The sequence below is a fragment of the Thermobia domestica genome, chromosome 15, assembly GCF_964235325.1.
Source record: "Thermobia domestica chromosome 15, izTheDome1.hap1.1, whole genome shotgun sequence".
Classification (NCBI taxonomy): Eukaryota; Metazoa; Arthropoda; class Insecta; order Zygentoma; family Lepismatidae; genus Thermobia; species Thermobia domestica.
The window spans coordinates 11,789,994-11,808,140 of NC_137468.1; the positions used below are offsets into that span (position 1 = coordinate 11,789,994).

The 18,147-nt window shown below is 37.2% G+C and overlaps 2 protein-coding genes across 2 annotated transcripts in view; both read left to right on the forward strand.

The window, feature by feature from the left end:
• Positions 1 to 493: 493 nt before the first annotated feature.
• LOC145672073 (solute carrier family 2, facilitated glucose transporter member 1-like) overlaps positions 494 to 18,147 on the forward strand; it is a 131,389-nt gene continuing 113,735 nt past the window's right edge. The window contains exon 1 of the mRNA XM_081741315.1: positions 494 to 922. Coding sequence (XP_081597441.1) covers positions 734 to 922 — 189 coding nt within the window. The 5' untranslated portion in view covers positions 494 to 733. The remainder of the gene's footprint in view (positions 923 to 18,147) is intronic.
• On the forward strand, positions 938 to 10,108 carry LOC145672074 (uncharacterized). Its single transcript, XM_081741317.1, has 2 exons — positions 938 to 2,315; positions 7,135 to 10,108. Exon 2 carries the CDS (start codon positions 7,146 to 7,148, stop codon positions 9,126 to 9,128), a length of 1,983 nt encoding a protein of 660 aa, XP_081597443.1. The 5' UTR covers positions 938 to 2,315; positions 7,135 to 7,145; the 3' UTR covers positions 9,129 to 10,108.

Here is an 18,147-nt window from a genome sequence, read left to right on the forward strand (position 1 = left end):
ACTCCAATTCGGCGCCCGAGGCACAAGCCCCGTTTTCCCCCTTAGCTACGTCACTGACAGTGGTAATAGATACATTGCATCCAGTTTCAACATTGAATTCGTATAGTGAAGAAATTTACCATACTTTCACACTGTGACTCGAAACTTACTTGATTACGGAAAGAATCGTTCTAGACTTTAAAAGGTATACTGCATTCTTTAGAATAATTTATTGTTGATAACGTGATATTGCGTTTAATCAACATAAAGAAATACAGTAACTTGGGATAAACACTCTTTCGCTGTTGTTTGGCTGTGTAGAGAAGAGCTGCAAACAAATCGAAGCGTTTTCCCCTTGACTACTATCAGCTGTCACCTCACCACAATTATGCAAGAGGGGGAAAAAAGTAAGACAGGTGCGGCTTTGGCACATGCGCAGACTTCACAGACGCGCACTTTAACAAAGGATATAAGGAAAAGAGCAAGTGGACCGACGCAAGGGTTTCGTGGTGTGGCTGCTACCGACCAATAACGTGCTTCCTTCTCTTGTCAATTGTGGGAGGCTGCGTCGGTGATCCAGGCCAGGCGGCGCTACAAGAAGTTTCACGTTGGACAGAGAGGAACATCCAGGAGAAAAGAGTTGGCACGAAATCTTTAAAGTTAAATTCTGAAAAATTTAAGGGACTAAAGGGTCCCTCTTGAGTTCACATTTTTTGTTACGGAAGGTTCTTTCTAGTTTTCCAGTTCCATCAAAATGATGAAAAATAAAAGCTCTAGTTTTTATTTGAGCAATTTATCTTTAGTAAGCGAACTCGATAAGGCTCGCGACTTCGTCAAAGGGTCCATCAAGGCCCTCAACATCGGAGGGTCTCAGCAGATAACTCCAGAGAGTGAACAACCCATACTAGGTTCGGATGATTCGTCCTCAACGAAATCAATACAGGTAAGTGCTGTTGTATGAACATATATTTACTGTTATTTTTTCTTTTTCTTTTTCTTATTTTGTTTATCACCTTCGATGCACCTTCCCTCTTAGCAGTACTTACCTGGAATGTCACTGTACATAGTGTATATAAAGGATCGGGGTTCGATTATAAGTTAGTGTATTTTATAGTTGTTATATTATTTTTGAAGTCAATGTTAATATTGTATAAAAGACGAATCTTTATTCTTTAAGCTATTGATAATGTGCCAGCCAAGAACAGGATGTAGGGTCACTGAAGGGTCACACATATGTGATGATAGTGTATGTACTTTCAAAATACTCTCTTTTGTAATGGTTTCTTTTTCAAGGAAGTATGATAATGTACGCGCGTGTACATCACGCAGTGAGAGCATGGATTACTAAGTCCAGTTTCAAAGTCTGTATGATAGGTCTCCACGTGCGTCCACGTGTCGACCTAAACTCATGTGATGATTCGATCTTTGTGCTTACGATAGTTTTATATACTAGTGACTATACAATGTTTGGCACATTCCGGGGAAGCACTTCGATATTGTTACTAAATTCTTCGCGGTCTGTATCGGCGACTTCTGTATCTAGCGTTACTGTATCTGAGACTACTGTATCTAGAATTACTGTATCTTGATTCGTCACAGTAACTTGTTTTATAACATCTTGTATTTTCGTCTATCTTATTAACGACATTTTTACATCGTATATTCTTATATTTTATCGTATCTGGTGTCTTGTTTTCTATCTGAAGTGGAACTTTAATAATTTTACTGAAAGAACAGTCAGTGAGATTTTGTAGTTGTTTGTTGTGGAATTTGTAACTTCTGTTTTTCTCATTAACTTCAATAAACTTATCACGCCTACCAAAAAGAGATCCTATTTTATTTGAAGAAAAAGAAGAACCTGCGCGAAACGCAAACGTCAATCATACAACAGGAAAATAAAGTGGTGGCAGCGGTGGGATCTCAACCGAAGTACTCGAAGTTCGATTCCAGTGCACGTTCCACAGTTACCAAGTTGAACATTCATCATTGTAGTCAGAGTTCGTTCTTCGACACGAAGCTGATACGTTTTAAAATATCGTTACGTCCAGATACAGACCGCACTTCGTCGACAACACCTTTTTTACTGTGAGTGCAAGAAGCTTGCCTGTACAAGGTGTAGCGGATACCTCGGCGTACACACCGTTCCAGTGTTCCAGTTTCATTGCATCCAGTTCCAGAGATCCAGTAAGCAGTACCATTCTCAAGTGTGGCTGGTCCCAATTGAGCAACATTCCAAGCCGAGATCTTGTGGAAATCCAGAGGCCTCATCTTTAAACCAACATCAGGAAAGTACCAGGATCGACGCCAGCAGCACCCCCCATCACAGGAAATTCAAGGTTGGTTACAATTTTCATTGCTTGTTTGAACTTCCAAATTTTCAAGTGTTACGCCTGGAGATAGAAAAGATTTGTTCTTTGGTCACCGCGGTTGTTGTTTACTTGTGAAGTGAATAACGTGAAATCAAGACAAGAACAGTCTAGGATAGAAGGCTTTAGTATTCACCGTTCCTCTAGGGAAGGATTAAAATATTTCATTCGTTTAATCTTGGGAATACTTGGCAAAACAGAAGGTGTAAGAAAGGTATTGTCGCTAACAAAATTTTTGTAAATTTAAATTGTATAGTTTAACGTAAGTACTAATTGCCAATGGCTACCACTGGTAGTGCTGATTCTTCTGATACAGAAGTAGAGTATTGTAGTGTGTCAGAAGCACTAAAGTTAATTTCGGTACCATTTTCGGGAAAAAGAGAAGCATTAGAAGAATTTCTGTCTAATGTAGATGCTGCTTTTGAATTGGTTGACCCAGCTAAGCATAGTACACTTTTGAAATTTGTTAAAGCAAAAATAACTGGGGATGCTAGATCTAAGTTATTAGTTAGAAAAACCACTACTACGTGGGAAGCTGTTAAACAAATATTAATAGAAAATTATTCCATTAGACGAACTATTGATTTCTATGCTTGCCAGCTTTTTAGTGCTAGACAAACCAAAACTGATTCAATTGCTTCATGGGCAAGTAAAGTAGATACTCTTCAAAGTCAATTACGCGAAGCCGTTGCTCGTGTTATAGATGCATCTAAATTGCCAGGAGCTATAGCACTTGTTGAAATTTTAGCTAAAGCAAGTTTTATTCAGGGGCTAACAAATGACAGAATTCAGATGATTGTAAGATCCAAAAGCGATGATGATACATCCTTAGGATATATTATCGAACTCGCTCTAGAAGAAGAAACTCAGATCACTTCCCACACTTCTCTCCCCTTTCCAAATGTAAATAGTAAGAAAGCTCAAAAGAAAGAATTAGTATGTTACCTATGCCATAAGCCTGGTCACACCAAAGCTCAATGCAAATTACAGAAAAGAAAGGAAAGAGGAAATTCTTCTAATCAGTTTATGAAAACGGTACATATTTGTGAAATTTGTCCTGAGATCGCCGCGAGAGGCACAGGATGTGTTAATGGTAATTCTCCTGAGATCGCCGCGAGAGGCACAGGAGGGGTTAATTGTAATTTTTCCGAGAGCGCCGCGCGAGGCACGGAAGGTTATAGCAATTGTTTGCATGTTGCTAGTAAGGTAAATACTAGTGGAAATACTAGTAGGGTAAATACTAGTGGAAATGAGAGAATTTGTGATAAAGAACAAAGTTCTCTGCATTTTAATGAAGTAAAAGCCTGCAGTAGTCAGATGTGCTCAAGTTGCAATGGTCAGGGAAACCGCAAATGGATGTAAATGAGCAACCTGTTTGCATCTCAGATAACACGAAGGGTTGCATAGTAACAAATCAAGAAGAAGGTACTATTACGGCATTCATTAAAGAATTGCATGTTGATGCAACTTTTCTCTTAGATACAGGCAGTGACTTAAGTCTTTGGCAAATCCATGCACTTCCATGCAGTTTTAGAAAGAATATTGATACAACACAAACTGTGACATTGAAAGGATTAAACAATGTTAAAACTAGGTCACTAGGTACTATTTATCTAACGTTAGTGATAAAAGGAGTAGAATTCTCACATAAATTTCATGTTATTTCTGAAGGATGCTTATCAGAAGACAGACACATTCTTGGTCGTGATTTTTTGAAACAAAAAAATTGTTTGTTAGAATTCCATCCTCCCCCTCCTCCTCCCTTGTCAACACATGCTTGCCAGAAACTTGACCTCAAGGGCAGCGATAAGCTTATACTACCGTTGACATATAGTATTCCAGCTCGATGCGAGAAGTTAGTTTTTGTTCCCACAAACAGCACAGGAATTGGAATTGTAGAAAAACGAGAGATTAAACCGGGTGTTTTTCTTTCTTCTTGTTTGACAATAGCGAAAGAAAATAAATGTATAGCTAGTGTGTTAAATGTGAATTCTTCAGTAGAGAATATAACTTTAGATCCGATAGACTTAGAGAAATTAGAAGAAAACCATGTTTTAAATATTCAATGTGAAAAAGACAGGGTCCCACAAAAGTCAAATTCAGAAAGTTTAACTGAACGTTTAAAATTACTTCATAAGCTTTTAAGGCTAGGTCATTTACCACCCAAAGAAAAAGAAAGTATACTTGAACTTTGCGATGAATTCAATGATGTTTTCTTTCTACCAGGAGACAAACTAACTGCTACAAATGTTCTTGAACATGAAATTGTTATTGATCCTAAACATGTAGGCAAAATTGTTAACAAAAAGAATTACCGAGTGCCAGAATGTCATAAGGAAGAATTAAATAGACAAATAGAAGAGTTGTTAAAACAAGATATTATAGAAGTTTCAACTTCTCCTTGGAACAGTTCTATTTTCCTTATTCCAAAGAAACTCGATGCATCAGGAAAACAGAAATATAGACTAATAGTCGATTATCGATCTGTCAATGATCTATGTGTCCATTCGTCCTTTCCGTTACCTAACATAGACGACATTTTGAGTAATTTAGCCAATGCGCGTTACTTTTCCAGTTTAGATCTCCATAGTGGGTACCATCAATGCTATATTAGGGAAAAGGATAGACCTATAACTGCATTCAGTACACCTGAAAATCATTATCAATTCAAGCGACTTGCTTTCGGTCTGGCGACAGCACCGGCCACTTTTCAAAGATTGATGAATACAGTGTTAGCAGGGCTGACAGGTACGAGTTGTTTCATCTACCTGGATGATTTAGTGGTCTTCTCTAGTTCTTTAGAAGAGCATAATAGTAGATTACGTGAGATTTTGCAAAGATTTCGCAAAAGCAACCTGCAGTTAAGTGTAGATAAGACTGAATTTTTAAAGCCAGAATTAACATACTTAGGACATGTCATTACACCTAACGGAGTAAAACCAGATCCAAGATTAGTAGAGAAAGTTCAGAACTTTCCTGTTCCTCAGAATAAGAAACAAATTAAGGGATTTCTAGGACTTACTGGATATTATAGGAAATTTCTAAAAGACTACAGTAAAATTGCTTTACCCTTAACGTCCTTATTAAAAGAAGACGTCCAGTTTTCTTGGGGAATCAAACAACAAGTTGCATTTGATTCGTTTAAAGAGAAATTGACAACTCCTCCAATTTTGCAGTATCCTGATTTTAAAAAGCCTTTTATAATCACATCGGATGCTTCGGCATTTGCCTGCGGAGCTATTCTCTCACAGGGTGAAATAAACAAAGATCTTCCAATTGCGTATGCTAGTAGAGTTTTCAATAAAGCAGAGAGATCGTACTCAGCGACTGAACGGGAACTGGCGGCTCTAGTGTGGGCTAGCAAAGTTTTTAGACCATACATTTACGGAACAAAAGTAACTTTTGTCACAGATTGCAAGCCACTAACGTGGGTTTTTAGAGTACAAAATCCGACATCTAGACTTTTGAAATGGAGAATACTTTTAGAGGAATATCAATACGAAATTGTGTATAAGAAAGGAAGCTTAAATACAAATTCTGACGCCTTGTCACGAATGTATTCTTTAGATGTTATTGAAGAAGAAGATAGGGTATCAAATTGTGATTCACAACAGAAAGAAAAGGCTGAAGCTTTAGACTTAGAAACGAAAAACAAAATTTTAGAAGAGTTTCATACTCAAATTCTAGGTGGACATATAGGAATGAATAGGTGTTATGAAAAGATTAGAAAGTACCTTTCTTTAAATAATATTGACATTAAAGAATGGCCAAAACTGAAGGAAGATGTTGAAGATTACATAAAAGGGTGTGAAATATGTCAAAAGAATAGGAACACACAACAAAAGGTAAAAATGAAGATGGTAATAACTGACACTCCCAGTACAGTTTTTGAAAAGGTCTCTTTAGATTTAGTCGGGCCTCTCCCAGAAACTTTAGAACACAGAAACAAATATTTATTGACTGTACAAGATAACCTTTCCAAATTTGTTATTGCAATTCCCATCCCTTCTCAAGATGCTGATACAATCAGCAAAGCCTTTGTCGAGAATGTAGTGCTAAAATTTGGCATTCCACACAGTATATTGTCTGATTGCGGAAGTAATTTCTTAAGCGATGTCTTCACGCGTATTTGTAAGTTGTTACAAATAGAAAAACTGCATACTACCCCATACCATCCGGCATCGAATGGTGGTATAGAAAAATTCCATCAGTCTTTAAAATTTTTCTTGCGATGTTATGTGGCAGAAAATCAGAATAATTGGGACGAATTAGCATCATATGCTACTTTCTGTTATAATACCACTCCTCATAGTTCCACTCAATACACTCCCTTCGAACTGTTATTCGGGAAACCTGTAAATGTACCAGGTGTATTACAAAGAAAACCCTCTGAAGTTGTATACAATTACGATGACTATGTAAAACAGTTGAAACACAAATTGCAGGAGATGCACGGATTAGCTAGAGCAAACCTCATTGACAAAAAGGAGAAAAGTAAAGAATATTATGACAGAAACGAAAACGAATGCATTTTTCAGAAAGGAGATAAAGTGTTATTATATGATGAGTCAGTCCGCCGCGGCAGATCAAAGAAACTTGACAGTCTGTGGCGCGGACCGTACGATATAATTCGAACAAAAGGTGTAAACTGTACCTTAAAGGTTGGCAAACAAGAGATGACTGTGCATGCCAATAGATTAAAGATGTATTATTAAGTGACTCAAATTCTTCATGTTATCTTGTAAAAAAAAAAAGTAAGGAAAGTAAAATAACGTTTCTATATTTACAGGATTGTTCAAAATGATAGGACTTAAAGCTATCCTACTGGTTTCTCTTATATGTAGTAGTCTAGAGCTTGGAGCACGCATAAAGAAATTTGAAAATACGGCAGGTATTTATTATGACTCTTTAGGAGAGGTTCAGTTATATAATACTTACTGGCAATTGGTCTCTTACGTTAACTTAACTAAGCTAGATATAAGCTTTCGTAATTTGGAAACTTACGTAGATAGGACACAAAACCTGTGTAGACACTCAGTGGTAAAATCAAATAAAACAAGTTGTGCTACAGTGTTCGTAAATCAAGTTTTGACTAAGGTATCTGATATCAAAGAGGTTAAGGAAATAATAAAAGAAGTAACAAAAATTTCTTCGCAAGAAAGTAGAAGAAAACGAGGGTTAATAGATGGTATTGGTCACCTTGCTAAATTTCTATTTGGCACCTTGGACGATGAAGATGCCAATTATTACACTCAAAAAATCAATAAATTAGAAAAAGAACAGTTAGATTTCTTGAAATTGAGTAAAGAGCAGATGACTATTGTTAAATCTACCCTACAAGGTATTAATAAAACTCTTCACACAGTGGAGACTAACGAAAATATTTTGAGTCAAGGTTTAGAGCATATAAGTAAAGAGATATCAAAAAGAGAGAGACATTTAAATGAAGCATTTTTGGATTTAAATTTAAAGTATACAATAAATGAACATATCGCAAAAGTTGAAAGGTATTTAAGAGATTTAAAGGATCAGTATGAAATTGTTTTGCAAGCAATTTTAAATGCACAGAAAGGTGTATTACAGCCTCACATAATCACTCCTTATCAAATAATCCAACATTGGAAGGCTAGTCAAAGTGACCTCCATAGTGCGTTATCTTTACCAATTGGGACAAGTACTAGGAATAGTTACTTGTTATTGAAAATAATTAATTTAGATGTGTTTATCAATAATGGAATATTAGCCTATGTAATTCGTCTCCCTTTGACAGATTCCATTCGTTATCTAGTATATAAGTTAACTCCCTTCCCCACTAAAATAAAGAATACAACAAATAAGTTTGTTTTTATTCAACCTGAAAAACCTTACCTTTTAGTTGATTCAATTAAGCAATATTACGCAAAAATGACTGAAATTGAGTTCAATAAATGTAAAATTCTTAAACAAGATTGGTTTTTGTGTAAACAAACGTTTCCTATCTTGTCTAGTCATATAAATCAAGAGTGTGAAATGAAATTATTACAATATGTTCATTATGTTCCCATGGATTGTAATAAACATGTGATACAAATTGATCATTGTATATTCGTAACCTTAAATAACAATGAGTGGATTTTTGCTGCTCCACAGGAAGAGAAAATGACAATATTATGTAATGGATTTGAACCTTATGATTTAATTTTAACAAATTCAGGTATTATTCATCTAGATAATAATTGTAAAGCTTATGGTTTGAAGGCGATCCTCCAAACACAAACATGGTATGAAACCAATGTTACAGGTAAAGACTTTACTCCGAAATTAAATCTTACTGATAATTGTTGTGAAATATTAAATTCTCATATATACCTAGAAGATATGCAAATTAACCTACCTATTCAGCATGTAATTAATTCGGTTAGTGACTTAAAGGTAGCAAGCCATAAAATTCAGGAAGTAGAAAAGAAAATAGATGATGAACAATGGAAACTACTTCATTCTGAAAAGGTAACTCATCTCTCTTGGTTTTCATATTTTGGTACAGTTCTGATAGCTCTAATATTACTATTTTGTTGTTGTTACCGATGTAAATGTTTTCGCTTTTTCAAAAGGTATTTTGATGATGATAGTTGTTGTAAACAAATATGCATTAAACCTTTTATTATTACCAAAATAAATCAAAAACAAGATACCACTGAGCCTGTAGTCATGTCAAGAATTGCTGAGCAGGTTACTGAAATTACAGATGAGTTACAGGTAGCTGTCTCATCTAAGAAAAGTCCTAATCTACGTAAGGAAAGGTAAAAAAAAAAAAATCTTTTTAATGTTTCATATCAGACTGTGAATTTTCAGTATCCAAATTCGCAACCAAATTCGCAATTTGATATGAAAATTCAAAAAAGGAGGGAGGTGTTGTATGAACATATATTTACTGTTATTTTTTCTTTTTCTTTTTCTTATTTTGTTTATCACCTTCGATGCACCTTCCCTCTTAGCAGTACTTACCTGGAATGTCACTGTACATAGTGTATATAAAGGATCGGGGTTCGATTATAAGTTAGTGTATTTTATAGTTGTTATATTATTTTTGAAGTCAATGTTAATATTGTATAAAAGACGAATCTTTATTCTTTAAGCTATTGATAATGTGCCAGCCAAGAACAGGATGTAGGGTCACTGAAGGGTCACACATATGTGATGATAGTGTATGTACTTTCAAAATACTCTCTTTTGTAATGGTTTCTTTTTCAAGGAAGTATGATAATGTACGCGCGTGTACATCACGCAGTGAGAGCATGGATTACTAAGTCCAGTTTCAAAGTCTGTATGATAGGTCTCCACGTGCGTCCACGTGTCGACCTAAACTCATGTGATGATTCGATCTTTGTGCTTACGATAGTTTTATATACTAGTGACTATACAATGTTTGGCACATTCCGGGGAAGCACTTCGATATTGTTACTAAATTCTTCGCGGTCTGTATCGGCGACTTCTGTATCTAGCGTTACTGTATCTGAGACTACTGTATCTAGAATTACTGTATCTTGATTCGTCACAGTAACTTGTTTTATAACATCTTGTATTTTCGTCTATCTTATTAACGACATTTTTACATCGTATATTCTTATATTTTATCGTATCTGGTGTCTTGTTTTCTATCTGAAGTGGAACTTTAATAATTTTACTGAAAGAACAGTCAGTGAGATTTTGTAGTTGTTTGTTGTGGAATTTGTAACTTCTGTTTTTCTCATTAACTTCAATAAACTTATCACGCCTACCAAAAAGAGATCCTATTTTATTTGAAGAAAAAGAAGAACCTGCGCGAAACGCAAACGTCAATCATACAACAGTGCATGACTCTTTTTTTCAACATAGAGTTAAAGCATACATTATTTCTAACTCTTACAGTAGGTTAGCAAGCAGTTCATTACCAATGGCATTACAATAGCATTTTTATTGGACTTTCATATTCGAAGTAACAATTTAAAAAATGTTATAAAAGACAATATCCATTATTTGAAAATATTGCATTATGGCGGAATCAAATAGCTGGTAAATTTCCGCCATAAACATTGTACGAATAAATAAATTTGGTTCAGGAGAGGACAGGGGGATTGAAATTACTTTAGAAGAAGGCTGCAAGGTGTCACAATCTTCATTACAGAAAAAGATTATTCAAAAAGAGGATTTATCCTCAGAGCCGCTGGTAATTTGCTGCACTTCGTGAATGAAATGCTGGTTTGTGAGTATATTTTAGAAGTAATTTTACCCATTTCCGTCGTTTGTTTATAATTTACGAGAAGCTATGGCTTCATAAACCCTTGTATTGCATTTCTGCAAGTTATATTATGACGTAAATTATTTTGAGGCATTCATAATTTAAGGTCTATTGTGTAATAACATTGTTTACTGAAGACCTTCTGATAGTTATTATAGATGCAAAGAATTCCTTGTAATTATTACTATTATTATTAGCAAGATCTTTTAAATTGTGAAATGTTCCTCCAGCGGAAGCGAACATCTTCAAAATGACGGATTCATTTTGCATTTTTGCTATTGGTGTGTACCTCTTTCTTATTTTATATATCCGTATATATAAAAAATTCTGATTTAGTTTCCTGAAGCGTTCAAAAGACTTTTCATTTTTTTAAATTTTCTTTTTTTTTAAGTTCGTGATTATAAAGAAACCGCGTGGTGCTTGACGAAAAGCGACCAGCTGGTTGGAACTTCGTACGTTGACCTAGTAAGCCATGTGCAAAGCAAAGAAGCCATCGTCATTTTTCAAGGTTCGCGCTACGCGTGTGGGCCGCAACACGTTTGTATGAGCAAGTCGAGCAATGCTAAATATGCAAGAAATACTTGGGCGTTGTCAAAACGTGTATAAATTGTTTTTAATATTATACTTAATCAGGCCGTGTGAATTTATAGGATGTGGTCAGACTTTTCCTGTTTATGCAGTAAGCGGTATATTGAATGTTGAAATAGGATGATGCAATTTAAAAAAAAAAAAAAAAAAAACTGTAGGATAAGATTTATTGTACTCTGTAAAACTAATAATTCAAGAAAACCAGTTTGTACCAGATGCTTTAAAAATAATTCTTAGAATTTTAAAAGGAAAATATCTTTAAAAAAAAATCCTAAAGTGCACATAAGTCGCCATATTTGTAGCACTGAAAATATAGGACCACAGATCACCATTTTCCCCGTTGTAGGACGTGCACAATAACATTAGTTGTATGATGTGTAGGTATTTCATAAATCTACAAAGGAAATTATTTTCATAATGTCAACGTGCATGCATTGAAATAGTTGATTCCACCAGAAGGAAGATGGAAAAAGAATTGCAAACTTTGGGCCCAAGACAGATCAATTTGAAACAAAGATGGCTTCGAAAGACAAAATTAATGTGTGAGATCACAGACAGAATAACATATCCTATTTTCTCTGTGGTGAGATTCACTCTGTGTCAATATATATGATAGCAGTAACTTATAGGATGAGGAAAAATCCATATAGGCCTATAATCCCCTTTATATAATAACTATATAATAATCCCATAGAGGTTCCCTATATATATATATATATATATATACAGTGGAGGATCCAGGATATGATCAAGGGAGGGGCTAAACCATAATTTGCCATTTTATCCAGTGTATAACAGAATTGAAGCCCATTTTATCTAGTGTAAACCTGAGCGTCAAGGGGGGGCTATAGCCCCTTAGCCTCCCTTATATATATATATATATATATATATATATATATATATATATATATATATATATATATATATATATATATATAGGAAACCTCTGGTTTAACGTTTGTTTTCAGCATAGATACTAAAGCCTGTGACAAACATCTTGGCATTTCAGCTAAGCGAATAAAACGCAAGCTCTAGCGCCAGGTTGTAAAGGGGTGTGGCTATGTCTAAGCAGACAAACTACAATGCAATCAGGTGCCAGAGGATAGACGTTGATGTGTGCAAAATAAACGTGGCAATACCGCTGGGCTCTTATTTGCTAGCAACATTTAAAGGGAACTTGGAGCGCCGCCTTCAAATAGTAAGATGTTTGTCACATCATTTAGTTAAGATGCGTTTCAGCTTCTACAGGAAATTGAACTCGGGTCTTCCCCACACAGTGGCGTATGCAAATTGGCATTCCAGATTTTAACTCTCCCTTGAACAATATATTGTGCAACATTAATCATATTAAACATGTATACAAACGTCTCAAATAATATGAATTCGGGAGCTCGATCCACCTCTATGCGTACGCCGCTTTACTTGGCATTGGATCATATAACTACTAAATCACATAAAGACGAGAGAACTCATGTCAACTATTCAAGCTAAGCTAATCATGGCATAATGAGAAAAGAAATTATATATCAGTCGAGAACGAATTTGCTTTCGAAAAGATTGAGCTCGGAACTATTTAATTTTGACGGTAATTAATGTACCAATTCCCTGAAGCTGAATTCGATTTGGAATCAAACATGATTTAAGAATATGTCCAATTTGAAATTATAATTTCAGAAGGAACTAAGCATCGCAAATATTCATACAGCTTTCATTGACAATTCATACTGCAGTGTTCTCGATGCGCTCGCGTTGTCCATACTCCGTTTGCGCAGGTGATCGATATCACGTTATAAGTTGCGACAAAGAGAGGAAAATGGCGTGCATGCAGCACCTAATGTAAATCATCCCGCTATTGGAGAAAGCTATTTGAGGGAGGGAATAATGAAATTTAGGCGCCGCTCAGGTGAAGTAATAGGGTCAGTGTTGATTTTTGCCCAATCATGCAGATGTTCAGTTGTTCGCATTAGGTTAAGAAAAGTGTAATATGTACTTGTTATCACTGGATAGTAGCACTGTATGTAAAAACCCACTTAAAATGAAAAAATACTTCTTATTTTCTATATATTTTTCACCTCCATACAAGAAGGTAAACATCAGATGAACGTAGGCTACATAAAAAATAAAAAGAATAATGAACAGTGATGACAATAACAAAACTTCACTAGAAAAGTGGGAAAAAGAATGCGTGGTAAGTTGAAGATTTTTGCATGTTTCGGTGCAAAGAAATTTGCTTCTCCTCCCCATATTTTCATCAAAATAAATAAATAAATAAAGCAATAGAAATTATTCAAATATTCATATGCACAAAATGACTTTGATATGCCTCCATTCAGCCAAGTGCACATGCTTTTTGTCACCACCATAACTTGAAATCTTTTCTGGTCCTGGGGACATGGAAAGTTTAGCCTGCTATAATTTAAAACCTTAATAATTATTTTTATTACGTCTAGGGGCGCTGTTTTATTGAAGTGGGGTTCGGATTACATTTATGTTTCATATTGTAGAGATACACTGATTGACAGTTGCTAGGAATGAAACGCATTTTTAGTCATAATGCTTTGTAACATAGTCAAGGTGCAGTACATGACCAATATATGAGTACAGATATGGAAGCTTTATTGCCAAAATGTGACAGGAATTTGTCATGAAAAGCAACAGGAAGTGAAAAACAAAAACACAAGGAGAGTAGTACTTTAGAGTAACGACATGACGTTATCAAGTGCCATGAATAGAGGGGAGTTCGGAGCAAATTAGTAATTCGCATGACCACCTCGGGCACCAATACATACTGCACACTTGTTTTCCATGCTTTCCACGAGAAAGTTTATGACTTCAACAGGTAAGTTGTCCCATTCTCCTGTTATGGCAGTTTTCAGGTCTTAAAGGGTCAAAGGTGGGTATTCCTCTGTGCAACTCATCGTCGAAGAGCATCCCAGGCATGCTCAATAGGATTAAGATCAGGTGAATACGGTGGCCAGCCCATGTGGTAAATACTGTCACGTTTCAGGGTCTCTTTAACTTCGGCGGTGCTGTTGTTATCCATAAACACGAATTCTGGGCCCACTGTACTACGAAAAAGTCGAACTTATCATTACAATACCGTTCCCCTGTTGCGAATCCGCCTGCAAAAATTTGTAGTGGTGTTTTCCCATTTTCAATGATGCCCATCCACACCATAATACTAGTGACACTATATCTGCCCCATTCACGGATGTTCGGTGTATGATAACGTGTTCCTCTTCTCACCCTACCAATTGATGGCCACTGGACACAAGATCCATAAATCATCGGGGAACATAACATTTAACCAGTTTCCCTCGTCACAATCACCATGTGTCATTCACTAGTGTAATCTAACACGGCGGTAGGTGGGGGATATTGGAACACGCTTAACGGGACTTCCGCGCATACAACCCGACAATATTCAGTCGTGAAATTGTTCGGAGGTACGCAAAAACACTTGGCGCCCCGGCAAACTTAATAGCAATTTTCGCCCTATTCCTTCTAGCCAATTGGCCAATATAATGATCCCGTCGAGCTGTTGTACTCCTACCACAACCTCCACCAACAACAATGCGCGCGCAGAGCCGTTCCTCTGGTCACAGCAGATTTCTTCACTTGGAGAATAAAGCTTTGTGCTTTTTCCATCACACGTACAACCTCTGTCACACTTTGACCTGCATCAAACCGACCAACAGCTCTTCCACGATCATACGTAATCACCCCCGAACAATTTCACGACCCGCCCTTGCACAATTTCCAACAGATCAATTACCTTGCACTACAGTATTGTACTCTGTCGTGCTTGGCCATGTCTTTTGAGTACAATCTTCTGGCTCAATCTGGCGTTTATTCGTGATCAGGAACCTCGCATAGTTCTGTTGCCTTTGCTCTTGGATCCAATGGCTCACTAGTGCCTTCTATTGATATATTTATGCCACTATGTAGCCACGAAGCCGCGTTTTCAAACTTATGACTGAAAATGTTTCATCCCTAGCAATTGTCTACAGAAGCGGAGTTTCGTAGTGGCCAATGGGACAACCGCGCCAGGCTCCGCGCTTAGAGCGACCCCGCCGTGATTAGCTAGGGACAACATATTAAAACGTCATCATGTATGTCGAACTCCACAGTATCTTCTAACTAGCAATGTTCTTTTGAAAATATATACTTTCTTCAAATAAATTACGTCGGATTTTTTTCTCCATTAGAAAGCGTTGATCATAAAAGAAGATAATATTTAATAATAAATAGTATAGGTATAGGAATTAAGGTCAAGCATCTGAGTAAGTTTGCTTACTGCTTTATCGACTTTAGAAGTAACATGTAGCCGCTCGGCGATCTTTACCAGTACTCTGGCCCGCGGGGTTATTATTGGCACTAGATCCCGTGCGCACCTAACACCGCCGCCTGTGATTATCAACCAGTGTATATATTGTTTAGATGATGGAGCAGCAGCAGCAGCACCTTACATAATTTTCAGTTCTTATGGAAATGGTATGGTGTGTCCAGTCCATGCTTCACTGCTTAAATTGAGGCGGTGGCGTATTTTGTGGGCTACCCGGTCTACCGGCGGTAGCCCTGGAATATTACAAAATAAAGTTATTAAAATATAAACTAATTTACTTTGTATATTAATAATTTTATACTTCAGTATCTTCTTTCAATGATACAATTTTCCGATAATTTTATGTATTTAGAAACATCCACCAACTTCTTTGCGCGCAGTCGACATTACAACACAGCAGATACCTCTCTGCAGCAAGAATCGTGTATAATCCAGGGGCGGATCCAGGGGGGCGATCGGGGCGATCCCCCAGAAGAGGAAACTTTCTTATTTTTTATATATAAATATAACCCATCCCAAAGTTTGGAGCCTTTAAAAGTAGCAGTATGACAACCCACCGCCCCCCCCAGAAGTCGGTCCTGGATCCGCCCCTGGTATAATCGTGTACGAATCATAGCGCATGAGCGCATTCCCCTTTGCTCCACCTATACGCGCAGATTACGAACGACCTGCCAGGTTGGACTAGTTCCCTCTAGAGAAATGGGTTTCTTCGGCGTAAGCGAAGAATAAAGGAAAGTTATACGAGTAATGACACCACATTTTACGTCATGGAGCCTCTTACGGTAGTGGTTTGCGTCAACGCAACTCAAATTTCGTGTTTTACAGTATTTTGCGAGAATCTGCACAGCTGTATAATTACTGGTACTTGTTTCATTATTTCCGTTACGTTGCAAAGGCTTGTACAGACTGAGAATCCTTCATTGGCTAATCGCCTATTTCAACGTTCTTTATTGCTAGTGATAGGGTTACAACCTATCCAAAGCATATGCGTATAGAGGGAAACTAGACTCCCTAGCAATTATTCATTATTCCAAAGACGGAGAGCTATTATTATTATTATTATTATTATTATTATTATTATTATTATTATTATTATTATTATTATTATTATTATTATTATTATTATTATTATTATTATTATTATTATTATTATTATTAATGTAAGGTGTTATAAAGGGTTAGTGGTAGCCCAAGCCAGCAAACCAATATACGCCACTGAATTGAGGGGACAATATTTGACACACTTTAAAGGCATAATAAATATGTGTTTTTCTGGGGGCTGTAATAATTGATATTTTACTGATGTGGACCCAGCTCAAATTTTCGTTTCATTTAAGAAGTTTTTTTCTTTGGATCTGGTGAATCTATACCACGCTGCATTTATACGTTCACACGTAGCGTATCATATGGAGTAAAAAAAAAGTTTTATCTTGAAGTCGGCCCCTTGTATAAAGGTAACCAAGAAAGTTCTGTCGCTTTTTCACCCACCACCTTCGGATATCGATATGTTACCTAAGACGTACCTGGAAGACCAAAATAGCCCCATCAACATCAACGAATGCTAATGTTCTGAAGGCCATGGATTCCATCGCGGTAGGACTTTGTGAGCCGTGAACCGAAGAACATATCAAGTGCATTTTGTACCTCTATTAGGGATTTGAACTGGTGTCCTCTAAAGTGATAGTCCAAAGAATGGAATAGGTGATAATCGAACGGTGCAATGTCCGGGAAGTATGGCGGATACAATAGTGTTTCTCATTCAAGGCGTAGAATGGTGTTCCGGGTCATCCTAGCCACGAGGGGGTTAGCGGTGTCATGTAACAGGAGAACCCCTTTGCGATTCAGAAGTGCTGGGTCCAGAGTTTTGAGTTTTTCTTGAACACGGCTCAACTGATGACAGTACACAGTTGCATTGATACTCTGACCAGCTGGTAGCAGTTCCCGATGCACGATTCCGCGAGCAGTCCACCAAACACACAGGAGGACCTTCTTCTGGTGCAGTGCTGGTTTCGGCTATTTTGGAACCGGCTTATGGAATGCTAACGAATGATGACGCGTCGTGGAGCTTCGTACAGGACCCACTTCTCACCACATGTCAACACACTGTCCAGAAATGGCTCCTTCCTCAGAGGAGACAGCAATGAACACAGGGGTCTGCCCGCGTTGCCTTCTGGCCCGGTGTCAAGTCATGTGGGGCCCATCGACCCAAGTTGATGGAGGTGCTGCCGAATAGTTTCTCCACTCACACTGAATTGTAGTCCCAGTTCCTCACATGTCTGGCTACTGTTCACCTGAATTGCTATCTGCAGATCCTCATTTTGTACATGTGTTGATCTTCCGGAATGTGGTGCGTCTTCGAGTGTTTCGTCACCGTCCTTAAACTTGTTAAACCACCGCTGCACTGTCCGCGTAATCACGACACCCTCACCAAAGGCCTGGCATATCTTCCGCTGTGCTGGAGCGGCGTTTGACCCCAGTTTTAACTCATACAGCATACACGCACGGTGTAACTGAACTATCACAAGCAAGCAGTATGTTGGGTATACCCACACCAACAACTGACCTTCGCCTGATCTCCATTCGCATTCAATTCACGGTGTGAGGGTCAATTG

What these genes read in the sequence shown, in the direction of transcription:
- LOC145672074 (XM_081741317.1), top strand. Translation starts at nt 7,146, where the DNA reads ATGATAGGACTTAAAGCTATCCTACTGGTTTCTCTTATATGTAGTAGT.